This window comes from Xenopus tropicalis, chromosome 6, assembly GCF_000004195.4.
Source record: "Xenopus tropicalis strain Nigerian chromosome 6, UCB_Xtro_10.0, whole genome shotgun sequence".
NCBI lineage: Eukaryota > Metazoa > Chordata > Amphibia > Anura > Pipidae > Xenopus > Xenopus tropicalis.
Window position 1 is genome coordinate 132960682 of NC_030682.2, and position 25814 is coordinate 132986495.

Consider the following 25814-nt stretch of genomic DNA (forward strand, 5'->3'; position numbering starts at 1 on the left):
CCACTGAATTCCAGCTTCATTACAATTCAGTGCTTATTTGCATGGTCATATTTTGGCCATTTTTTTGCACACCTTATTTTCAGTTCTTAATTTGCCTCATTTGTGGCATATATTAATAAATCCTATAATAAGGATTATGCCAAATTAAAGCACATTTAAGTAAAATCCCATTTGAATGAGTGGCAGTCACACGGTGTCATAGCATCACTTGCTGCATAATCCTGATTCTTCCAGCACATCTGTTTTTTAAATTTGAATATTTATTAATAAAAATAATTTTCGAATATTCATTATTATCTGTTCATAGATGTCGCCTTATGTTCACATAAATCATGGAGGGCTCAGGTCTGTTGCATTCTCCCATGGTTATTTCACCCAGTTTGCAGTGTTTTGTACTGATTTTTGCTCTTGTACAGCATTAACTCAGGTTATTGCTATTATAAAAGAGATCTTGTAAAGCTGGCCATACACGGGCAGATCCGCTCGCTTGGCGATGTCGTCAAGCGAGCGGATCTTCACCCGATATCCCCACCTACGGGTGGCGATATCAGGGAGGCATGTAGGCGAATTCGATCATTTGGCCCTGGGGCCAAACGATCGAATTCTGCATGCGGCAATGGGGCAGTCGGTTCGGGGACCGCATCAACGAGCCGATGTGGTCCCCGATCCGACTGGATTTTCTAACCTGGCCGATCGATATCTGGCCAATTTCAGGCCAGATATCGATCGGCCAGGCCCCTCGGTTCTGCCCCTACACGGGCCGATAAGCTGCCGAATCGGTCCAAGGGACCGATATCGGCAGCTATAATCGGCCCGTGTATGGGGACCTTAAGGCACTATACTTCATTATAATTTGTTTTTCTTCTCCATTTTTACTTTTAAGTATTACAATTAATGATTAATAAAACTAATTGAGAGAACAAGGATAGGTAACATTTGCATCCTTAGTGGATTGCAGAACCTTTAATCCCAGCATCTCAACGAAAAAGGGAATCTGAGAGTTGTAGTTTTCTAACATCCGAAGCTCTAAATTGTTGCTATGCAATGCTACAGGAAAAGAGTAATTTCTTTAACTGGGATCTGTACCCTAAAACTATTTTGGTCCGTATAAGGGCCGTGGCAGACGGGGAGATTAGTCGGCGCGACAAATCTCCCTATTTGTGGGCGACTAATCTCCCCGAAATGCCATCCCACCGGCTAGAATTTAAATTTCCGGGAAGTCACGGCGCCGCGTATGGCATCCCACCGATTTACATTCTAGTGGGATAGCATTTCGGGGAGATTAGTCGCCCGCGACAAGGGAGATTTGACGCGGGCGACTATTCTCCCCGTCTGTCACAGCCCTAATAAAGAAAATGTAATTCTAAGCAGTTTTCCAATCTACGTTCATTAAACATGTGTTTATAAGGATGTTTGTCAACGTAATTAATTGGTAGTGAAAGCTGTATCTGTTTGGCTGCTGCTATGTTCTGCACTAATGTTTCTGATTACTGAAACCGTGTAGCAGAAGCAACTGATTAAAGGGAAAATATAATCCCTGCCCCTTTTTTTTTGAGACAAGTAGATTCAGTTTGGTTTATGTAAAAAAAAAAAAAAAAGTCCCTCTACTTTGCAAAGTGGGTGGTGCACAGATTCTCTGGAAAGCAGAGGGACTTCAAGTCTCAGAATTCATTACTTTACAGGGGGACAAGGTGAAAGAGTTGTTGCAATACATAGTGAGCCCCGGGGTGAGGAACACTGGGCCAGTGCCAGAACCAGGGGAAGGCAAGAGAGTCGCGTGTCTTGGGTGTAATGGTGGTAGGCAAATACCTCTTCTGTTGCTTACCCCTAGCCCAGGCCCTTATTACCCCACCACCATCCACTCAAGAGATTGTGACCCCCCCCCCCCCCCACCATGCACATGCATTGTTACAGTACAGTAATAATACAAATGAGGGACAAACGATGCAATTAATATAAAATATATGTACATAGTAGCACATGTTAATAAGTATTGTTTATTTCCATAACCCATTAGATCCTGGCAATTTATGTCTTTCAGATTTGTGCCTCCTGCATTTGGCCTGTCTTACCAGAGCGATGATTTATCATAAATCGCTATGGATCAGGCAATTTTGGAATTTATAATAACAAATTGCCTTGGATTGATACAGAATCAATCAGTAGCTGTTGTTCTGCCCTTTTCCCAGCTATTTGTCACCCTAACAGTGTGCTATGACTATTGGGTCGATAGTAAATGCCAGTTGAAGGGGACACACAGCACATGAGAGAATCACCATCATTGTGTAGGCATTGTAACATATTTGTAACATGGTTAGAGAAGATCTGACTACACATAAGAGGTGACAGTGTCCCAACTGTCTGACCCCAGAAGCGCAATAGGTTCTGCCTTTACTCCTGCAAAACTGTAAAAGGACAACTTTGGCAAATACTTCTGTATGTCCCCAGTGCACAGATAAATCCATTATGCAGGGGGATCATCTGTACAATGGTACTCTAATTCTCTGCCTAGTAAGAACCAAACATGGAGGAGCTTTAGTTTCCCTCTTTGCCCTGATTAGTTCAAGAAATAACATTTTTTTTTGTGATTAGAACCATTGGCAAAATATGTGATATGAGCCCTGTTCATTGAACCTGTGTTAAACAAACATTCTGCAGTCCATTTAACTGTTTTTCATATTTTTGGATGTGTAAATGCATATTAGCTACATAGCTGGATCTTGCTTATTTGATTTTTTGACATCATGGGTATTGTTGGTTTTGGGGATCTCCACTCCAAAAACATTTTTTTTTTTCTCATAATAAAAGAAAACCTATATCTAGCATTTTATTTCTCTGCACTGCTAGCTCTGACTCTCAAAAAATGTAGCCGGACCCCCCAGGCAACTGACTGCTGCTACATTGTTTCAGGAGTCAGAACCAACACTGCTTTCATCTTACATTTTCTTTTATTATGCAAAAAAAACTAATGTTTGTTCACCAGTTGTAAGACACTGGGAAACCATGCATTTCTGATATATATTAAAATACAACATCATCTTAAATCATCCAATACCAGCGTGAGAGATGTATTAATGGAGAACGCAGTGCAAATGTAATTCACTTGTCACAGTGGGTCATATTGGTTAAGAAAAAAACTCCTTTGTGCAGGCAGGCGGGCAGCTGGAAGTCTGACTCTCTCCAGTTTCACAGAGCAAGTGCTCAATTGCTCAGATAGATGTCTGCCTTCCGCTCTCTATTCAGTGGCAGCCGGTGAGGAAGAACATGAATATAACGCGTGCCTTCCCTCAATGTTTTACAGACACCGGGCAGAAAAAGACCCTGGAGAAGAAAGATGGGCGCCGGATGTCCTTCCAGAGACCCAAAGGAACCATGGAATATACAGTAAGCTGTGCCCTCCTTACTTGTGCCCCGTCTCCCATTGGGCATATGGCAGCAGGCTACATGGGTACTGGGCTTTAACTGTTTTTTTTTTTTTTTTTCTTTTCAAATCAAAGAGCTGTCATTCTATTTCTTTGTATTTCCAATTGTTTGTATTCATTAAGCACAAGGTGAATATCCAATCATGGAAACCTACCTTGACCTTCCATCCTCCTTCTGGGTCATTGCTATTGATCTGAAATATTACAGCTCCTTTTTTATTCCCCAGCAGTATCTGAAAATGGAGCCTTTCTGGCTGGTATGTTCTTGAAATGACCCTCAAACCTTGCTGCAGTCAGCTTTCTTATTCCCGTTACCATGGGAAACGGGATGCAAAATTCACTTCGGAAAAATAAACATTTCTTTTTCATTGTGCTTATTTGGTTTGATTGACTGTTAACCCTTTAGCCACCAAGCTTTTGCATTTCCTCACTGTGGTTTGGCTTTGTGTTTTTTTTTTTTCTTTCAATATTATTTTAACTCTGTATTGATAGTATACTTACATTGTTTTACTTCTAAATAACCCCCCACTATCATACTTGTACATTACATATAATCTTGCAGTCTCACAGCTTAGTTCACAGTGAATGCCTGGGAAAGTTAAAAAGAAAAAAAATCTGTGATGTTGTTACTTTCAATTTTTAACTTTACTTGTCCTTTAAAATTCAGTACTTCTTACTTTACTAGGTTTTTGTAATACTTGCTTGTGTACTTCTTGAATTATAAGCTTTTAGTCTGACTCTGAAGAGCAAAGATAAAACTATTCAAATAAAGTGGTTTTAAAGGGGTTGTTCACCTTTAAATTAACTTTTAGTATGATATAGAAATTGATATTCTGAGACAATTTGCAATTGGTTTTTATTAATTATGCTTTTTCAGTAATTTTAGCTTTTTGTTCATAAACTCTCCAGTTTGGAATTTTAATAGCTGTCTGGTTGCCAGGGTCGTATTTACCTTAGCAACCAGGAAGTAGGTTTAATGAGAAACTGGAAAATGAATAGGAGGGGGGGCTGAGTAGAAAGATAAGTAATATAAAGTAACAAATAACAATAAAAATAAAATTGGAAGATCACAGAGCAATTGTTTTTTTTGGCAGTGACACCCATTTGAAAGCTGGAAAGATGTAGAAGACAAAAGAAAATAATTAAAAAAAACTAGAACAAATAAATAATAAAGACCAATTGCAAAGTTTCTAGAGACAGGACATTCTATAACATACTAAAAGTTAATTTAAAGGTGAACCGCCCCTTTAATGATCTCCCTGCTAGTTTGATAGCAGATATGCAGGAACTTATTTTTGCACAATAAAAAATATCTAAGATACTTTTCAATATACATTTAATAACAAACTTTCAGTGATTATTATAAATGGTATAAAAAAGTTATTATACGTGTAATTGCAGATGAAAGCAGTATTTGTGTATAGGTTTCTGTTCTATGGTTCTGACTCTTGAAAAAATGTTGCAGAATTCCGTTCTCACCCAGGCCTGTCATTCAGCCGCTTCTGCTACATTGTTTCAGGAGTCATGAAAATATGCATCAGCCCAGCCATTCCTCCATCTTTTTTGATCCCCTGCACCCATGAAGCTGTTGCAGGGAATTCCTGGGAAAGTGAGAAAAGAAAATCTCTGATGTTACCTTTTTTCATTTTTAAATTTACTTGTCCTTTTAAAATTCAGTATCATGTCTGTAACATTAATTGTCAGTTATGGATATGATACAATCTGATCTTGCATTCTTCTGTGAGGCGTGAGATAGTGACTGGGTTGGCAGGAAGACTGACAGTTAATGGTTGCTGTGAGCCTGACCACAAATTATCTTTCTAGAAAAAACAATCTTTTTTTTTTTAAAGCAGACTATTGCCTGGCATCATTTCCACTTCCTCAAATATTTGGTTATAGAATATATATGAGATCTTCATACTGTGTGCCTATACATTCTCTATCTTTTGTTTGTGCCAGGTTGAGACCCGAGACTCCTTAAACAGTATTGCTCTGAAGTTTGACACAACGCCAAATGAACTGGTCCAGTTAAATAAACTCTTTTCCCGAGCTGTTGTCCCCGGACAGGTAATTTATTGCTGGTTTGCCTACAGGACACTGTCCGTACATTTGCCTGTAGAGCAGAGTAAACTTTATGACCTGTCTCTGTACCAACTATGTATATTTACTGTTTATGTCAAACATCCTGAATATATATATATATATATTATGTCTGATACAGAGAAGTCATTTTGCATTTTTTTACATAAATCAGCCACATATCCCATTGCCACACACAATTAGTTTGTTTTTTTTCTGAACTATGGCTACCACTGTACAGCTCTTCTACCTTGTCCTTAGAATTGGATTAGAACAATTAATCTTATGAATGCAAATTCCCAATTGTACTGCCTTGGTTTGATTCATGTAATTTGAGCACAGCTGTAAAGGTGCCCATACACGAGCTGATTCTAGGTGCCGATATCCGTCCTTTAGACCGATTTGGCAGGTTATCAGCCCGTGTATGGGCACTAACTACGGGCCTACCCAATCGACATCTGGCTCGGGCAGGTTTGATTTTTCGACTTGTTGATGTGGTCCCCGAACAGACAGCCCCACAGCTAAACAATATTGGGAGAAGATCCACTCGCTTGGTGACCTCGCCAAGCGAGCACATCTTACCGTGTATGGCCACCTTTAGGCCTGTGGAACACGGGACAGATTTTAGGTGTTTTGCCTCATCATCTATACAGATTCTTGTTGGATGAGGACAAGCATCATCAAGCTGGCAAGGTCCTTGGTGGATGGAAAAATGAAACCCACAGCTAGATACCCAGATATCGGTTACTATTGATATCTTTAAAGGAGACATAGCATATAAAAATTAAGAATGTACCAGTGAATTATACTCCTCCTAGATACTGAATAATTGTGCTTAAAAAAGTTGTGTTTCGGACTGATTTATTGAGAAATTCCACCAAAACCCCACTAGCCCCGCCCATCTGTGCCACTTCCTGCTGGCTGAATTCTCTGGATGTGCAGGGGGTCCGGCAGCACTAAGTACAGGCACTGTAGGATAGGATCCAATCAGCAGCTAGGCTGACCTGATAGGGAACTGAAGCCTGTTTTTGTGTGAGTGCAGGGCTGTGATTGGCTGTCCCCCTCCTGCTTTGCTTCTGGCAGGGACTGTTAGGACACGCCCACACATTTGAAACACAGACAGAGATTTACAGATAGGATTAATGTTTAACCCAAAGTGAAACCAGCACTATATTATTCATAATTGCCTACAAAATTAGGGTTTTTTCCATTTATTCAATATGTCTCCTTTTAATGTAGTTTGCACCTGATGAGTAGCTAGCTAATAGATCATTGTTCAATGACTGAACCTTTTTGGAAAGTGGCATAGTTAAGTGTAAATGGTAAGACTCCATGGGATTGGCTGCAACACAGCATATCTCAGTGTTGCACTCTAGTCTGTACCTGTAATGCTTCTTGTGTTTTTATTTCTTAGCCTTATATCTGCCTGCCACCAGCCTGCTGGAGAAGCCTACTTTATTTTAAAGGGGTTGTTCACCTTTAAATTAACTTTTAGTGAGATGTAGATAGCTATTCCTAAACAATTTTTAGTTGATCTTTATTTTTTTATTATTTGTGTTTTCTTTAATTATTTAGCTTTTTTTAGCAGCTCTCCAGTTATTCATTTTGACAGCTATCTAGTTGCTAGGGTTTAACATAACCTAGCAACCAGTCAGTCATTTGAAAGCGAGACAGAAATATGAATATAGGAGGGCCTAAATAGAATGATAGATGAATGTAACAATAATATTTTTGGAATATTTGGCAAGGATAGGCCATTCTGTAATATACTAAAAGTTAACCCAAAGGTGGGCGACCCCTTCAAAATATTGCATTCGGTGCATGGAAACATTTACATACAGACTGGATACCATATATAGCTTGCTATTTTAGTTGTTTACTGTACTTCCTAAACAAATGTGATTGTAAATTAGATGCAAATCATTTGCCTTTTTTAGCTGCAGCTTCTACTGGTATATTTCAGGTAGAGGCATTAGTTCTTCCGAATATTGAAAACTACTTTCCTGGGCATAGCCTGGGAAAGATAAGTGTGTGTGTGTTTGCACATAGCTTTCTGGCTTCTACGCTACATTCTTTATACTTGTACAACATGGTACAATATGCATGTCTGTTTCTTTCAGGATGACCATTGTGTAGGCTCAGGGGACTTTTGTTTAGACTTCTGCATTTCATATGCCTGGCTGCTGCCAAATGCAAGAGAGACGTTCTATCATGGGTTAGGGCATTTAATCATATTACATAGTTACATAGGGTTGAAAAAAGACCAGAGTCCATCAAGTTCAACCCATCCAAGTAAACCCAGCACACACAACCTATACATGCCTATCTATACACTCACACACAACCCACACCTACCAATATATACACTCACATACATAAACTATATATACAACCTCTAATACTAACTGTAGATATTAGTATCACAATAGCCTTGGATATTCTGATTGTTCAAGAACTCATCCAGGCCCCTCTTATAGGCATTAACAGAATCTGCCATTACCCCATCTCTAGGAAGGGCATTCCCCAACCTCACTGCCCTCACCGTGAGGAACCCCCTATTCTGCTTCAAATGGAAGCTCCGTTCCTCTAATCTAAAGGGGTGACCTCTGGTGCGTTGATTGTTTTTATGGGAAAAAAGAACATCCCCCAACTGCCTATAATCCCCTCTAATGTACTTGTACAGAGTAATCATGTCCCCTCGCAAGCGCCTCTTTTCCAGAGAAAACAACCCCAACCCTGACAGTCTAACCTCATAGTTTAATTCTTCCATCCCCTTTACCAGTTTAGTTGCAGTCTCTGCACTCTCTCCAGCTCATTAATATCCTTCTTAAGGACTGGAGCCTAAAACTGCCCCCCATACTCAAGGTGAGGCCTTACCAGGGACCTATAAAGGGGCAAAATTATGTTTTCATCCCTTGAGTCAATGCCCTTTTTTATACAAGACAGCACTTTATTTGCTTTAGTAGTCACAGAATGACACTGCCTGGAATTAGACAACTTGTTATCTACAAAACCCCCCAGATCCTTCCCCATTAAGGAAACCCCCAACACACTACCATTCAGTAGATAGTTCGTGTTTATATTATTCCTACCAAAATGCATAACTTTGCACTTATCAACATTGAACCTCATTTTCCAGTTTGCTGCCCAGTTATCTAATTTTGTCAAATCGCTCTGCAAAGCGGCAGCATCCTGCATGGAACTTATAGTTTTGCACAATTTAGTGTCATCAGCAAAAATAGAAACTGTCTATGCCCACCTCCAGGTCATTAATAAACCAGTCATACAGTTGATTTGGGTTCTGTTATTATTGTAATTGCAGTTGAGTTCCAGTTTGTATCCTCCTAATTTAATCAGTGGATTTTTTTTTTTTTAAACATGCCACCTTTCTGTCCTTCCTTGCTGGTGTGCCTTAAGTGTCACATTGGGATCTTGGACACACACATTAATTATCAAATGTTTTATTAAGTGCATTTGTTTTCAACCATGTTATGTACGATTGATGAATTAAGAGCAATTGTATGAAATGAATATTTTTTTTTGTTTGAAAGCTCCTGTATGTACCTGATCCAGACTACATTTCCAGTGTGGAAAGCTCTCCTTCCCTGAGTCCTATAAGTCCTTTATCACCAACCTCTTCAGAAGCTGAATTTGAGAAGAGTACTGTGAGTATGGTGTTTTAAACAGTTATTCTATTTGTTTTTGCTTTTGCCTTGACACACTCAAATTTTTGACTACATTTCTAGTTTTCACTTACTGATTTGTGAGGTGCAAAATAATAACCTTGGGCTAAATTCTCATGACCATCACCCGTTCTTCACAAAACAGGGCATACTTGCAGTTTCCCCAAATATCCTTCACAACAAAACAAGCCTCACTGTCTTCTTCTTTTTATGTTGGAACATTGGTGGGGGAAGTTTAGCCACAAGAACATAAGGTAAGGTTGGGCATTAATGATGAGGCCTTGCTCACAGATGGTATACCAGCTCATCCCACTGGTGTTCAGTTGGGTTTAGATCCGGGATGTGTACAGGCCACTCCAATTCTTTTCCATCTCTGCAAATCCATTCTGTACAGAATTGGGGCATTATTGTGCTGTAGGAGGAATGGCCCTTCCCAAAACTGTTGTCACAAAGTAGAAATTGTACACTGTAGATTTGCTTTCAGTAGAACTAGGGCAAAAGCAATAGAAAAGAAGTCCCAGATCCTATTTCCCTCACCAAATTTTACTGTCGCATTCAGGCAGGTAATGTTCTCTTGGCATCTGCCAAACCCAGTCTTTTGCGTCATACTGTCAGAATGCTGAAATGCCATTTATCACTCCAGAGGGCACCTTTACAGTCAGAGTTCAACAGCCATGACCTTTACACCACCCCAACCAAAGCTTGGCATTGCTGACATTGGTTCCAGAGACTGTCAGAGATTTGGCATTATGTTCCAAATGAGACAATGAATATCCGGATACTTCTGGCTAAAAATGTGTCCGGAGACCTTTGGCTATATAGTGCTTGTTGTTAAAGTAATGTTGATATTGTAACAGTTATAGAAAACAGGGAGGGTTCATTTGTTGAGCTATAATGCATGACAATCCCTAGAATAATTAGACAGGCATTTGGCTATGTTGTAGCTGTTTGAACTTGTCTTGTTTGAGTGCTGTAGCTGTTTCCATGTTTCTCTATGTGTATTAGTAGGGGAGATGATTGGTAGTTTTTTTTTTTATATTAAGTAAATTTGGTCTTAGATTAACTGCTTAACTGCTGTTTACTATTTTAGGACACTGAACGCATGCCCTATAAGGAGATTACTTCCTCCCCTGCTTACTCTGCTATACGACCATCCAGAGTGGTATCCTCTACATCAGAAGAAGAAGAAGCCTTTACTGAGAAGTTCCTAAAAATTAACTGCAAGTACATCACTGATGGAAAGGTATTTTGTGTTTGTGTGCCTTTTCCCTTTTAGCAACATGTTTTGTTGTTTTGCAGGTTGGCATTTTTTTTTTTAATCTTTTTTCCCTTGTGATGCAAGGTAATGTTTTGCTGAGTTTTCCTCCAGTTTCTTAACATGGGACTCATCATATGGTAAATGACAAGGGTGAACAAGGTGGTCTTAAAATTGTTTCACTCTTCAGTTACTACTGCCCCTTTAGGCCAATGACACACTAGGACAGGGGTGGGCAAACTTTTTGGCTCACGGGCCACATTTACTCACCCCCGGGCCGGACCGGGCCAGGGTGGGCAGTTCCAGGCCAGCGTTACGCCCCCTTCGTCTCTTTAATTCCGGCACGCCAATGACACCAAGTCTCGTGTGATGAGACTTGGCGTCGTCGTCGGCCCGGATTAAAAAGGCCAAGGGGCCGAATGTGGCCCGCGGGCCGTAGTTTGCCCACCCATGCACTAGGAGATTGGTCGCCCATGCTACATTTCCTCTACTGGGTGCAAATAATCTCTTTCAAATTGTTTCCCAATGGCAGTAATTTAAATCACCGGTGGGAATACATACATGGCTCAGCTACGAAGTGCCTCTTCAAAAAGTAGCTGTGCTGCTTCCCCCCACCCCCCCACCGCAGCAATTTTAATTTTAGTTGGTGGAAGGAAACAAGAAGACGTTTTGTCACCCACGGTAGCCAAGATTTATTGTGGGTGATAAAATGTCATGTGTGTCACTGCCCCTTACAGATATCACAAAGCAACATGATTGCTTGAACTGATAAATATTTGTATATATTAGGCCCTTTGTGTTTAACTTGAATCATAAAGTGAAGGAATTACAAGAAATATTTAGCCACCAGATGTCACTGCTTGTTTAGAATCCAAATGAGTCTTCCTCGTGCGAGGAGGAGGCTTGGCAGATTTCTTATAAACACAAATATAAAATTAGATAAAGCTATTGAATTAATCATTGCATCCAGGAAGGTAAAAGCCTGTCCTTAATAATTGACTGACCTTCAATATTAAGTTCCTAATAACTGCATCAACTTATATGGGTTTTTACATTTAAAATTGCAGCATTGTGTCAGCCAGTATGTGGTTTGAATACATAGTGAGGGTATGTTTATTTTCAGTGTTCTCTGAGGGGCCACAGTAGGTGTCTGCAAGCTTTCAGTGTTTAGATTAGTCTTTGGACTCCTACAGACATTGTTATGCTGCAGGTCATGCCCTTGGTGTGTGAACACTGGTTTTAATTTTCTCATACAATACGAGAGGGACAATGGCAGCGCTCCATCCTCCATTAACAGCGACGGGGAAGCTTGGCTAGGAGATGACCTTTCCAGCTACTTCCACTTGTACTATTTATGAATACAAATACAGTTTACACATATGACATAAATTATGCTGCTGGTGAAATGTATGGTTTATGTAGAATTGTGTACCTTTATTGTATATGCAAAGCAAATGTAATATCCACTGTAACTTCATTGTGCCACCCCACAGAAAGCTGTATAAACAGTAGCCAGGCACCCTGTTTTAGTTAAAATACATGTCAACCCCAAAAATAATTTTTTGCCCAATAAAAGAAAACATAATTATAAGCATCTTTCCAATATGGATTTATATTGTTCACGTCGGTGTAATATAGAGAAGTACCATTTTTCCATGGCACTGCAACACCAGAGTTTATAGACCCAAATGCTCTAAATTCAATAACCGCTGTAAATGTGACCATCCCTGTTTAAGTTTTATGCTTGGCTGCATAGCGGCATTCAGCTACTTGTTTCTGTAAGGGAAGAGGCTTGTTGATCAGTATACTTTAATTGTGAAAGGGGCAACTCTTTCCCTTGGTAAAATAGCCAATTTATTTCCTTCTGGCTTGTGTATTCTGGCATCATGCTGTATATGTAAACTTTTTTCCATTAGTCTCTGACCAATATTCTTGTGCTTTACAGTATTCTTTGGTTATGCAATAGTTTAATTGTCCTAACTCAAGCTAATATTCATCCTTCTTTCTCTTAGGGAACAGTCAACGGTGTCCTCCTTGTTACACCAAACAACATCATGTTTGATCCTCATAAGAACGATCTTTTGGTTCAGGAAAAAGGATGTGAAGAGTACGGTATTATGTGCCCAATGGAAGAGGTGACTTCAGCGGCCATGTATAAAGAAATTGTGAATAGCAAACTAAAGGATTCAGTTTCTGTGTAAGAACAGACTTCTGTGTGTCTATTAATTATACTGGGAAATGATTTCCTTTTCCTTCTTTCAGCTGAAGGGTACACTTAACTCTTTGATTGCCAAACAAATAAGGAAAGTGAGAGGGACCAAAAAAGTTTACAAAGTAGAACACAACAGTTTGGGTTTATAATGGCAAGTAGTTAATTAGCTATATCAAAGCAGACCATGCAGTGTGTGACTTACTCAAGTAAGTAATGTGATTTTGTTTTCTTCTGCAGGGATGTAGGTCAGCTGTCATGTATGAGAGAGTTCTGCCATTTAAAGAAAATTTCTCCAGGGAACGATAGTGCCAGTACTGCTCCAAGGAGTACAGAGGAGTCCCTTTCTGAAGATGTTTTTACAGAATCAGAACTTTCTCCTATAAGAGAAGAACATCTCTCCTCTGATGAACTCAGACAGGACAAATCTTCAGGGGCATCGTCTGAATCTGTTCAGACCATAAACCAAAATATTACTGAGTGTTCGTTAAATATCTCGGACTGTGTCAGTGCTTCAGATGATGTTAAAGACAGCCTAGAACCATCTGGGAATGACAGTGGCATTGTCGCCTCTATCAATGATTTAGAAAAGAGTGAAGCATCCATAAATGCAGGTGAAGGCGTGGATAAGGACATTTCCGAATCCAGTTTAATACTTACAGAAGCAATTGAGGGGCACAATTCTAACGATGGAATTCTTTCATCAAATAAAGACAAGCAAACCGGGGACCAGAATCATTCTAGAGAAGCTGCATTTGTGAGAAACCATCAACATGAAACAGTACAGGAAGAAGCCGTAAAGCAGTCATTTGGGGATTCTGAAACTGAAGCAGAGGAGCTGCGTAAATTCTGGAAAGACCTCACTATGCAACAAGCCAAGCAACAAAGGGAGGACATGCAGCACACCACACAGAAAGAAATCATGGGAAAAATGCCAACAGCTGAAACCCATATAGAAGGTAATTATAACCAGGGAAGAATGTTTTATAGTGGGTAGTATACCCTCTCTTTCAGCATTAGTGAATTGAATAGCAGGTTGTGCTGGACATACATTGTGCCTAATTTAATTGATAATTATTAATTAATTAATAGGCATATCCTGGAATTGAAAGTAATGTTATGGTTTGCTTTTCTGTTTATTAAAGCACAGTAAATCCTGTGCACAGCTCTCTGTATTCACAAACCCTTTCCTTTCCCCCAACTGCAGCCTGTTAGGCTGTGAGATATGAAGCAGTTTATTAAACAGAGGGTTTTTCAGTGAACTGCTGGATCAATGTTTTGCATTTCTTTTCTAGTGTTTTATAGTCACATGACCTCAAGGGTGTGAATTTCACTTCTTTGTAATAGTTTTTTGGTTATATTTGTGCCCCATTTCACATTCATTGCTAAATGTCCATACCAATTTAGTGTGATCCTTTTTTGCTTATTACTCTAGTCTTTATTTTTCAGCACTGAGGGGTAGATTTATCAAAATGTGAGCACACCCACGTTCTATTCATTCCTATTGGGAGCGTATCTATCAGTGTGTGAAAGCTAGAAGGAATAGAACATGGGTGAATTTTTGTGTTAAGCTCTTAACTCTCATTTTTATAAATGTGCCCCTAAGAGGCAGATTTGTCTAAATTTGTATTTGTGCAATTTTTTTTTTCTACTCTGATTAAACACCCATTTAAAAAAAAAAAAAAAAAAAAAAAAAAAAGTTTATATCAACATATTTATTAAAAAATCAGATTTTTAAAAAATACAGTTGAATAAAAATGTAAAAAACTTTAAAAAACACATACCTCGTACTATTAGTGGGTTGCAATTCTCAAAATTTTTGAAAAGCTTGAATTGACTAAATACCTGTTTTTAACTAGGACAGCTCCTATTGACTTCTTTATGCCCTTGCAAGCTTTTACGTGCCCCCATTTTGCATTAAATTTGTTCTCTTTTCTTTTCTCAATAAATATTGAAAATGTAAGTTTTTTTTATATCTATAATTCAATTTCACGCTTAACACAAAAACAAAATCAGATTGTGGGGGGGGAATAATACAAACTTTGTTTTTTCTTTTAAATTATTTTAAACTTAATAAAATAATATGTCATGTACAGGATTTTGTCATCTGTCACTGTGGTGTAAGCCTTAAAGAAATACTGTCACGGGAAAACATGTTTTTTTTGTTTTTTCTTCAAAAATCAAGCTTCTCCAGGAAAATCCTGCATTGAAATCCGTTTTTCAAAAACACAGATTTTTTTATATTTCATTTTGAAATTTCATATGTGACCTGTGCTCTGATAAATTTCAGTCACACTTTACTGCTGTGCTGCAAGTTGGGGTGACATTCCCCCCCCCCCCCCTTCCAGCAGCCAATCAGCAGAACAATGGGAAGGGAGCAAGATAGCAGCTCCCAGTAGGTATCAGAATAGCACTCAATAGTAAGAAATCCAAGTCTGGCTTGGGACTCCTCCAGTTACATGGGAGTAGGAGAAACAATAGGTTAGCTGAAAGCAGTTCTAATGTGTAGCGCTGGCTCCTTCTGAAAGCTCAGACTCGGGCACAATGCACTGACCAATATTAAAGCTACAAAATATACATTTGTTGGTTCAAGAATACAAATGTAGAGTGTGTTATTTGCTATGTAAATGAAATTTAGACCATAGTATTAATTTCCTCACTTAAAATGCCAGAACTTTCCAGCCATCACTTTCCATTCAAGTCAATGTTAATCACATAGAAATGCTCAACAAAAAAAAAAAAAAAACATTAATGTATTTTTTGGGAGATAATTAAATAAAATTGCCCATGTCAACATTTTCATTTGAACGCCATTGACTTGTATTGCAAGTGTGTCTGGGACAAATGCTCCAGCTTGCCACATGTACTTATGAATTTGATGTCCCCTTGAATGATCCTGTGATGTGCAAGTAAGGAGATGCAGGCCAGAAAACTCTATATAGACTAGAAACTTCCTGTAGGTAAAGAGCCTGATTTTATTTTATTTATGTATTTGGCGTATGGAGTAAAACCTGCTGTGTTTGCATTGCCAGATATATTATCCATAGCACTTAAAGCAGCAGCATTTATTATTAATAAACCTACCACAGTAGCCAACAAGGCATCCTTCAAAAGAAGGTACACACACAGCCCTGTGCAGGCCTGTTTATTTAAAGCAACTAAATTAAACTCTGCTTGTATAGAAGGTTGTCTGTACTCCCATTAACCAAAAATAAAAGATGAATAATGAAATGTCTTCCTGTTAAGATTTCAATTATTGCTCTGTCTTGGGAACTGGTGGGAAGTTAAAATGGGATTTTATAGTGTTGCTGACTGCAGGGGATACAGATGCTGTTGTAGGAAACACTAATTGATCCTCCTTTATGCAAGGAATACAGACTGAAAGCAGATAAACTGCTGAAATCAATAAGGGAATCTTAACTGCATATGTTTTCCAACACTGTGGATATAACACATTTGGAATTGATTATTGCATTCATGTCAACTGCAAAGATGCGTATAACTCTGTAATAATTAAGCTGTAGCATAGTGGCATCTACCATAAAGATCTCTCCAGTTTTATAAAGGTGGGGGCTATATTTCTTTTCAATGGCTTCCGGTTAACCTGTATAATGGTCAGTTTGACCTATATTGAATTGATGAGCTGGAGAGAATGCAGAGACTGCAACTAAACTGGTAAAGGGGATAGGAGATTTAACCTATGAGGTTAGACTGTCAAGGTTGGGGTTGTTTTTTCTGGGAAAAAAAGGCACTAGCGAGGGGACATGATTACTCTGTACAAGTACATTAGAGGGGATTATAGGCAGATGGGGGTGTTCTTTTTTCCTATAAAAAAAAAAAAAATGAGGGCACCAGAGCACCCCCCATCCCCTTTAGAACAGAGCTTCCATTTGAAGCAGTGTAGGGGGTATTTCACAGTGAGGGCAGTGAGGTTGGGGAATGCCCTTCCTAGTGATGTTGTAATGGCAGATTCTGTTAATGCCTATAAGAGGGGCCTGGATGAGTTCTTGACCAAGCATAGTATCCAAGGCTATTGTGATACTAATATTAATGTTGGTATATATGGTTTATGTATGTGAGTGAATAGATAGGTCAGTGTAGGTCTGTATATGAGTGGATAGATAGGTCAGTATGGGTCTGTATGTGAGTGGATAGATAGGTCAGTATGGGTCTGTATGTGAGTGTATAGATAGGTCAGTGTGGGTCTGTATGTGAGTGTATAGATAGGTCAGTGTGGGTCTGTATGTGAGTGTATAGATAGGTCAGTATAGGTCTGTATGTGAGTGTATAGATAGGTCAGTATGGGTCTGTATGTGAGTGGATAGATAGGTCAGTGTGGGTCTGTATGTGAGTGTATAGATAGGTCAGTGTGGGTCTGTATGTGAGTGGATAGATAGGTCAGTGTGGGTCTGTATGTGAGTGGATAGATAGGTCAGTGTGGGTCTGTATGTGAGTGGATAGATAGGTCAGTGTGGGTCTGTATGTGAGTGGATAGATAGGTCAGTGTGGGTCTGTATGTGAGTGGATAGATAGGTCAGTGTGGGTCTGTATGTGAGTGGATAGATACGTCAGTATGGGTCTGTATGTGAGTGGATAGATAGGTCAGTGTGGGTCTGTATGTGAGTGTATAGATAGGTCAGTGTGGGTCTGTATGTGAGTGGATAGATAGGTCAGTGTGGGTCTGTATGTGAGTGTATAGATAGGTCAGTGTGGGTCTGTATGTGAGTGGATAGATAGGTCAGTGTGGGTCTGTATGTGAGTGGATAGATAGGTCAGTTTGGGTCTGTATGTGAGTGTATAGATAGGTCAGTATGGGTCTGTATGTGAGTGGATAGATAGGTCAGTATGGGTCTGTATGTGAGTGGATAGATAGGTCAGTGTGGGTCTGTATGTGAGTGGATAGATAGGTCAGTGTGGGTCTGTATGTGAGTGGATAGATAGGTCAGTATGGGACTATGTGTGCTGGGTTTACTTGGAAGAGTTGAACTTGATGAACTGTGGTCTTTTTTCAGTCCAATTTAACGATAAAAATTTAAAAATGGACCCTTAAAGCCTATCACAAATTGGTTCACCCCAATTCTGTTTGCAGAGATATCTTTTGTTCACAAAGAAAGTTGATTAAATGTGGCACCTTTAATAGGAAAATTGTTTCCTGGCAGCTTCAGTCAGTGTCACCGCATAACCCCTGCAGCTTTCCTGCAGCCTAAATTGTGCTTCTACCACTTGTGAGTTATTTTGAGGCTGTTATTTTGCATAATGGATTTACAGAATTCCTGTCTTTTGAATTTAGCCAAAAATAGAATGCTCCAGAAAAGATTTTTCTAAATACTTAACTGATATTTACATATTACAGGTATGGGACCTGTTATCCAGAATGCTCAGGAATCAATAGTATTGTTTTGCCTCCAATAAGGATTAATTATATCTTTACACAGAATAAGGAAATCATTGTTACAAAAATTTGAGTCATTTGATTAAAATGGAGTCTGAGAGATGGCATTCCTGTAATTCAGAGCTTTTTGGATAAAGGGTTTCTGGATAAGAGATCCTATACCTGTAATAAAATTGTCATCTTTGAGTAAAAATGTGTCAACATTAGTTCTTCTAGATCTTGAAATTGTGACGATTGATTCTGTTGACAATTATGGGCTTATTTATCAATTTTTGAGTTTGTAAATTTAAGTTTGTTTTTTTAAATTGAATAAACTCGCATATCGAATGCTCGTTTTATCAAATAAGGAAAACTTTTTGGATAAAAAACTCAATTATTTTGAATTTTTCACATTTTCCCATTGACTTCTATAGAAACCCGCAAGGTTTTAGGTGGTGAATTTTTACATTAGAGTTTTTGGGTTTTTAATAAATACCATACTATAAGGTTTTTAAACCATAACTTGAATCTGGAACAAAATCAAACTTGATAGTTGAATTCTTAGGGGGTGATTTATCAACAAAGTCTGAGTTTAGGTGAATACTGAACCCATCCCTATACTTTGTATTAATGTTGCACAAACACAGGATAGGTTTGATTTAGTTGCTGATATGTATGTATGATTTTTTTTTTTTAGGTGTTTGTTCATCTGTTGCCAAAGAAAAGAGACGCCATCGGTCTCACAGATACTTGTGCTTGAGAGTTGGGAAGCCAATGAGAAAAACCTTTGTGTCGCAAGCCAGCGCGTCCATGCAGCAGTACGCTCAGCGAGACAAGCTGGAATACTGGTTTGCTGTTCCACATGAAAGGTAGGGATTTGTATGTATACTGTAATTTGTACTTGTAGGAATATGGAGTTTATAAAGCTTCACTGGTATTAAAGAAAAATCAATTTCATTATGAATATCCATTTAGAAATGGTTACATCTGATAAACAAATCTAACTACAAGATGCGCATATATATATATATATATATATATATATATATATATATATATATATATATATATACACAAATTACGGCAGCACTCGCCTCCAAAAATAATATATAAAGTGTGCTGGTGCACTGCCTCAGAAAGAGAATTCCATGTACTCCTTCACATGCAAAGGGCTTATCCCCAAATTATGGATTTTAAATCACCACCACTCTTATCTTATCGTAAAGGTAAATCGATAGGTAATATGGTTACATCCTCGAGGGTAAAAGCCCAAAGATTAGAGAGACACACTGATACACACGTGGGTTTGAGAACCCCAGGGATGTATCGATGTTCAGGCTGCACACAATGCCATAGTGTGATTGGAGGCAAGGAATTTATACACCCAGGCACGGGTCATAAAGTCCAATTACGGGGGCAGCATACTTGTATCTCTAAATATGTAATCTATGCGTTTACTTGTCCTTGTGGACTCATCTATATTGGCGAGACCACTCAAATGGTTAAGTCGTGCATTTCTCAACATAAATCCTCCATTAATCTGGGAAACACCAAATTACCTGTTTCCAAACATTTTTTGGATATGGGCCATAAAGCAGACCAACTGAAATTTATGGTCCTGGAAGGGATTCCGCCCCTAAAATATGGAGGGAATCGGGAACTCAAATTGAAAGTTTGGTGGATACATAAACTACAGTCTTTGGCACCAAAAGGGTTAAACAAAGACTATGATTAATATTTTTTATGAATGTATATATTATGTTCCAATTGTTTGCACAAAGGGTTACACATGCAGGGAGTGTGGGTGGATATAATGGATTGTTTACAACCGTTGCCAAGATATCACCTATCGTGTCACTTCCTGTATTTGGCTACTTAAATTGGAGAATTGCACCTGCGCAACTGTTTGTCTGTTTGGGCTTGATAAAGGGCACATGGCTTGCCCGAAACATCGCTGAATTACTACAGAAATGCAGGATACGTGTAAGATGTTTTTATTATTATGAATTGAATATACCTTTTTGCACTTTTTGAAAAAGCTTTTGAGTGCCGCCTTTTCTTGTTGTTTTATATACTGTGTGTGTATGTATGTATATATATATATATATATATATATATATCTATATATATATATCTATATATATATATATATATATAATATATGTATATCAGTATATCAGTCCTGATGGTGTCTGCACTCCAAGGCTTTAGTATTCTATGGGGTGCACAGCCAAAATTCGAGTATTTAACATGAAATAATCTGATAAATCTTGATAAAGGTCCTAATGAGGACCGAAACGTTGGTTCTGAACAATGAGTCTTCAATAAAAAGATTTTTTTGAATTTTACGGGTGTGCCGGCCACAGATTATTTCATGTTTGTTTATATATATATATATATATATATATATATATATATATATATATATATATATATATATATATATATATATATATATATATATATATATATATATATATATATATATATATATAATAATCATCTGTGGCCAGCACACCCTTCAATGTTTCATCAAAATTTTTTATTTTAAATATATTGTTAAAACCAACGTTTCGGTCCTTATTAGGACCTTTCTCAAGGAGAAAGGTCCTACAGGGCTTCTCTCCACCTGACTGAAAACCATGGGCAGAGAGAAGTGGAGCAAACGATCCATGTGACTGGGGCCTAACACGCATTCAAAACTTTGCCAAAGCTGCACTGTTTCTTCCCTCCCACACTCCTTTACACTTCCTTCCAATCTTTCAACCTTTAAATAATTACTTAAAGGAAAACTATGCCCATTCATTGGCTGATGGGGCCTAGCATGTATGTGTGCCTTAGCTTGTTTGTGCGCACTGTGAATCCTATAATCCCAGGGGGCGGCCCTTAATTCTTTAAATGGCAATTTTCTATTTAGGACTACCCAATAGTACATACTACTAAAAAAGCATATTTTAATGAAAATGGCCCCAGGGGATTGGCAAAAGAAGAGGATAACTCTGGTGCGTGCTCAGTGAGAAGCACCCTGGACTGATGCAGTTTCTGCTAACAGGAGGACCGGCCTGGGGTGGTATCTGGTAAAGGATTACAATTATGGTGTTGCCTAATATTTAGCACTCCCCCCCCCCCCAGTGTTTGAGACTTTCCTTCTCCTTCAAAATATATTTTGTAAAAGAAGTTAAATCTTATATGGTTTAGGTCTCCTTTTACCCCTACATGATACAGATGTTAATGTGTATGTTTGTTGTATACACCGTTCTATTTTGATACTTGCTGTGTAATACGTCCTTGATAAATGCTTGTGCCTTTCATTACATATGGAGGTTTATAGCCACATATATAATATTGTATATGGGGATATATAATGCAGCAGATGTTATCTCTGGTTGGGCTGCCAGAATTCCTACTACTATTGTTAGCATTAGCCTTTTCCTGCGTCTGCCCTCTGAGCCACTGTGTTGGCCCCGGTGCTTCCTGTCACTTATATAAAAAAAAAAAACCTCTGGACAGTCATACTAGTATGGATTTAAGGTGCCCATACACCTTCAGATCCACTCACTTGGCGTGGCGATGTTGCCTAGCGAGCGGATCTTCTCCCAATATCCCCCACCTACATGTGGGTGATATTGGGAGAATCCAGGCTAATTCAATCATTTGGCCCTGGGGCCAAACGATTGAATTATAATGACGGATATAGGCAAAGTCGGTAGTGCCCATACATGGGCCGATTAGCTGCCAAATCGGTCAAGGGAATGATATCGGCAGGTAGAATCGACCCATGTATGTGGACCTTTAGGCTTTTGCCAGGAACAGATGGATAGTAAGTACGATAGAAGTTTAGGATTCAGACAGCTTGTCACTTGTGGTTCTGGTGATTTTACTGTATGGTTCTTTGTTTTATTGTTTGTGCTGTTTTCCCATTCACTTACATCAGTGGTTACTTATAAAATGTGTATTCAATTAATTTTGTCCTTTGGCTGTACCGTCACTGTTTCTAATAGGTTTAATTTTTTTTCTCCTTTGTCTAAAGACGTTGCATCAGATACCCCTTTGTCCTTGGTAGCAATCTCTCATTGGCTTGTAATTTAAAATGAATAAATGACATCTTGAAAGGCATGAGTGAAATAACTATTATTCTAACCTTGTCTTTTATGAAAGAAACACAGTTTTGTGTCCTGAAGGACAGTCCCCATTGTTTATATTAAAACAATCTTTCTGGTTATTGTAAGTCTGAGCACATCCTGCAGCAACTTTGCCAAACCACGTGTGTCATTTTGTGAGCCCTACAACACACTTTTGCCCCATTTGTTATGTATCTGCAACAAACAAAAGACTGTATTTTATGTTACAGTGCATGTGATGTAGGAAGTGGAGAAAGAGCTAAGTAAGGAAGTTGGGCGAATATTTTCCAATATGGAAAAATCCAGTAGCTTGAGAAAAGCACTGTAGGCACAGGGCAGACTGGGGCTAACATTAAGCCATCAGAGGGAAGTGTGCCTAAGCATGCACAGTGGGGACCTGTAGGCCTATAGTGCTAACATACTCATTTCGCCCCGGCTCTTTTATCTTGGCCTGAACAGAAACTTGTTTGGTGCTTCAGCTTTTGGAGGAGTGCATGAAACCACCCCTGCCATCTCATATTGACTTTAGTGGGAACAGCTACAGTAATATGATGATAATTAAATAATTCTTGTTAAGAGTATTGACCATACACTTGTATGGTCACCTTTGCAATATTCTGTTTGTTCTGCCAACTGCTCGCACACTACTGTTCCATTAATTTGAAGAGGAACCGCAGAGCTGCATTCAGCCAGCTGGAAGCAATTTTCTGCATAGCCACCTGACTTGCCATACATGCCCAGGTGGTTATGCTAGCATGGTCGAAATTAGCCAACCAGCTTAACCAAATCTGGGAAGATTAAGGCTGTTCCTCAAAACAAAAACTGTGCTGGGCAACCTCAAACTTGTAGTGATACCTAAAATGTCATATTTCATAGTGCAAGAGATGGACTACACTGTCCAGAGCTGCCTTTACATGTTGCTGGGCAAATCAGAATTAAATTTAAGTGGGCCCTAACCACATACGACTCTCAGGCAGCTGGGGGTTACTATAACAATGGCAGAAGAGCTGCAGGTTAGTCTGTACCAACATAGTTTTGCTGCCAACTTGCTCTGCAACACCTGAAGTAGCACAGTGTTCCTGCTGCTCTGTGGGACCCCACCGGGTGCTGGTCCTGGGGCATAGTGTTTTTTTATATGTGGCCTAAAATTAAGTGGAAGTTTAATTTCCTTTTCATTGTTTTGTAGGTCCGACCACCTGTACTCCTTTTTCATTCAGTGGAGCCCAGAGCTATATGCTGAAGAGGTTAGAGAGTCGGCCAGAGAGCCAGGGTTTGTAGTGGTGAAGAAGAATGAAGAAACTGAGGGCTCGGACTGTTCCACAAACGATTCTGCAGCCAGACTCTGGGAGGTACATTATAAACTATATCTGCCTGATGCTTCCATTCCTCACATTTAAAACCTGAATCTGCTGCGTATATAAAATATTGCACCTGCTGAGGTCAATAAAATCCTGATGGCACAATTGTATTACATGAATTATTGATGAAGGGATATTCATTTTGCTTTATATATTTATTTTTCCTGCTAAATCACTTCAGGCCCGAGCCATAAAACACCAGTCACATGTGTCTCATGTCTAAATCTCTTTGCAAATTGCTGAGTATTTTTCATGGCAGCTATTACAATAGTTTCTATGCAACATCCAGTTTCCATAACATGGTTCCCATTAGAATATTGCATCTCTGCATACGCTTTGACTGGTTTGCAGTTCCACATTTTAAGGCACTTCTCACTTAAGATGACAGGCATGGGGTGTCCATATGTACTCCAGAAAAATGCTACTTGCTAAGGGGATTTGGACAGGGATTCAGTATAATGGGGAGTTGCACTGAAAGCCAGCAAGCTGGATGAGCTACTAAAGCTGCGGTCAGGTTTGTTATGCTACAAGTACGTCAGTATTATTTAGCTGGGAGCTTTATAGAATATTTAATTTAATGGTGAAAATGATTGCAGCAGTGTGTTTTTAAATATACTCGTGCTGATCAGTTGTTTGTATTGGCGAAATGTCTCCAAGTGAGTGTGTGTGTGTGCTCCTCTGCAAATAAACATTGCCTGCAGGTTTCTCTTCATTGCCTGGCTAACCCCTTCAGTACAGAAAGGGTATAAAGCAGGTACGGGCACCCTGCAGCCTTTAAAGGTAAACTAAACCTTAAAAATTGTCTAGAAATGCGAAACCTTCCATTTTAAGCTTACCAGCCCAAGGCCACCTCTTTATTTTTTTTGTATGGTTTAGTTCTCCTTTAAATTATGTTATCATTCCTGAGAATGTGCTAGTGGATGTAGTTCAACCACATATAAAAAAACCGCACACGTACCATTTAACATATTTTAGCTGGAATGAGTCTGTACCAGTGAATTAAAACTAGAAACCTTTTTTTTAAAAAAATTCTGCTGCCCATCCTTCCCAGCAGGCTGCTTATCTCTTTGATTAATGGACCTGCATACTAATCTTTCCAGACTTTGTACATATTTTTCCATAAAGAATACAACTCCCTGCTTTGCTGGGGTCAGGGATGAATGAACTCCCTGCTGCTTTTGTACATTCTCCGATTAGAGCTGGAAATTTGCTTGTTGACTATACACATACATTGCACACATTTGTTTGATTATATGGGGTGTGCCACTTTTAGACCTGTAGGTTGTGGCACTTGTAACATGTAAAGCACTGCTGCAGGGGGAGTGTGGTGGTGTTTTGGTATTGGATTTCCTGTTAGCTGGTGTTGTACAGTCCGGTGGTCCCAGCCCATGTCACCCTCTGGTCCTATTCCTTATTCCTGGAGTTGCCATTGTTCCCTCTGCTTCATTGCATGCTAAATTTATTTGTGTGAGCAGATACGTGGGTTGCTCTGAGCCAGTGCCAGGGCTCATTTACCCATATCAACCAATCAACAGTGAGTTTTGATCAGTCTACCACCAGTTAAAAATGAAAGCACAAATCTGATTGCTTGCTATAAGTGACTGCTCCAGTGCAAATTAACACATATTTTTTGTAAGTCAGCCCCTGTGTATAGTACAGTTTGTTGCATGTCATAGCTTAGAGCAATGATCCCCAACCAGTGGCTCGGGGGCAACATGTTGCTCACCAACCCCTTGGATGTTGCTCTCAGTGCCCCCAAACCTGATGGTAGTTTTTGAATTCCTGACTTGGGGGAAAGTTTTGGTTGAATAAAAACAAGATTTCCTACCAAATAAAGCCCCCTGTAAGCTGATAGTGTGCATAGAGGCTGCCTAATAGCCAATCACAGCCCTTATTTGGCACCTCCATGAACTTTTATGGTGCTTGTGTTGCTCTACAAGTCTTTTTATATTTGACTGTGGCTCACGAGTAAGAAAGGTTGGGGACCCCTGGCTTAGAGGAAACACAATGCTTGTGTTTAAAACAACATTTCAACCCAATTAATTCCCACATTTTTAGCGTGAAAGCACACCGAGCTACTCTTTTTCATGGCTACTACACACGAGAAAATCCCCTGCCATAGACAATACTGAGAATTGCCTCTGCTAAAACACATGTAGGGGCAATTATCAGTAAGTGATCCACATATAAGTGCCTTAGTGCTCCAAATCCGCTATGTTTGCAATGCCATAGCCCTGTTGTTACTACATGTCTAACTGCCAACCTGTCCCCATTAGAACATGGCTAGTGTGAAGCATGACTCTGGATTGGGCACAA

General features: G+C 39.2%; 1 protein-coding gene across 1 annotated transcript in view; it reads left to right on the plus strand.

Moving 5' to 3' along the window:
* Positions 1–25814, plus strand: part of oxr1 (oxidation resistance 1) — a 268344-nt gene that overhangs the window by 221244 nt on the left and 21286 nt on the right. The window contains 8 exon segments of the mRNA NM_001112991.1: positions 3302–3384; positions 5382–5489; positions 9053–9166; positions 10275–10427; positions 12452–12636; positions 12889–13607; positions 18717–18888; positions 23327–23489. Of these exon segments, the coding sequence (NP_001106462.1) occupies positions 3346–3384; positions 5382–5489; positions 9053–9166; positions 10275–10427; positions 12452–12636; positions 12889–13607; positions 18717–18888; positions 23327–23489 (1653 nt within the window). The 5' untranslated portion in view covers positions 3302–3345.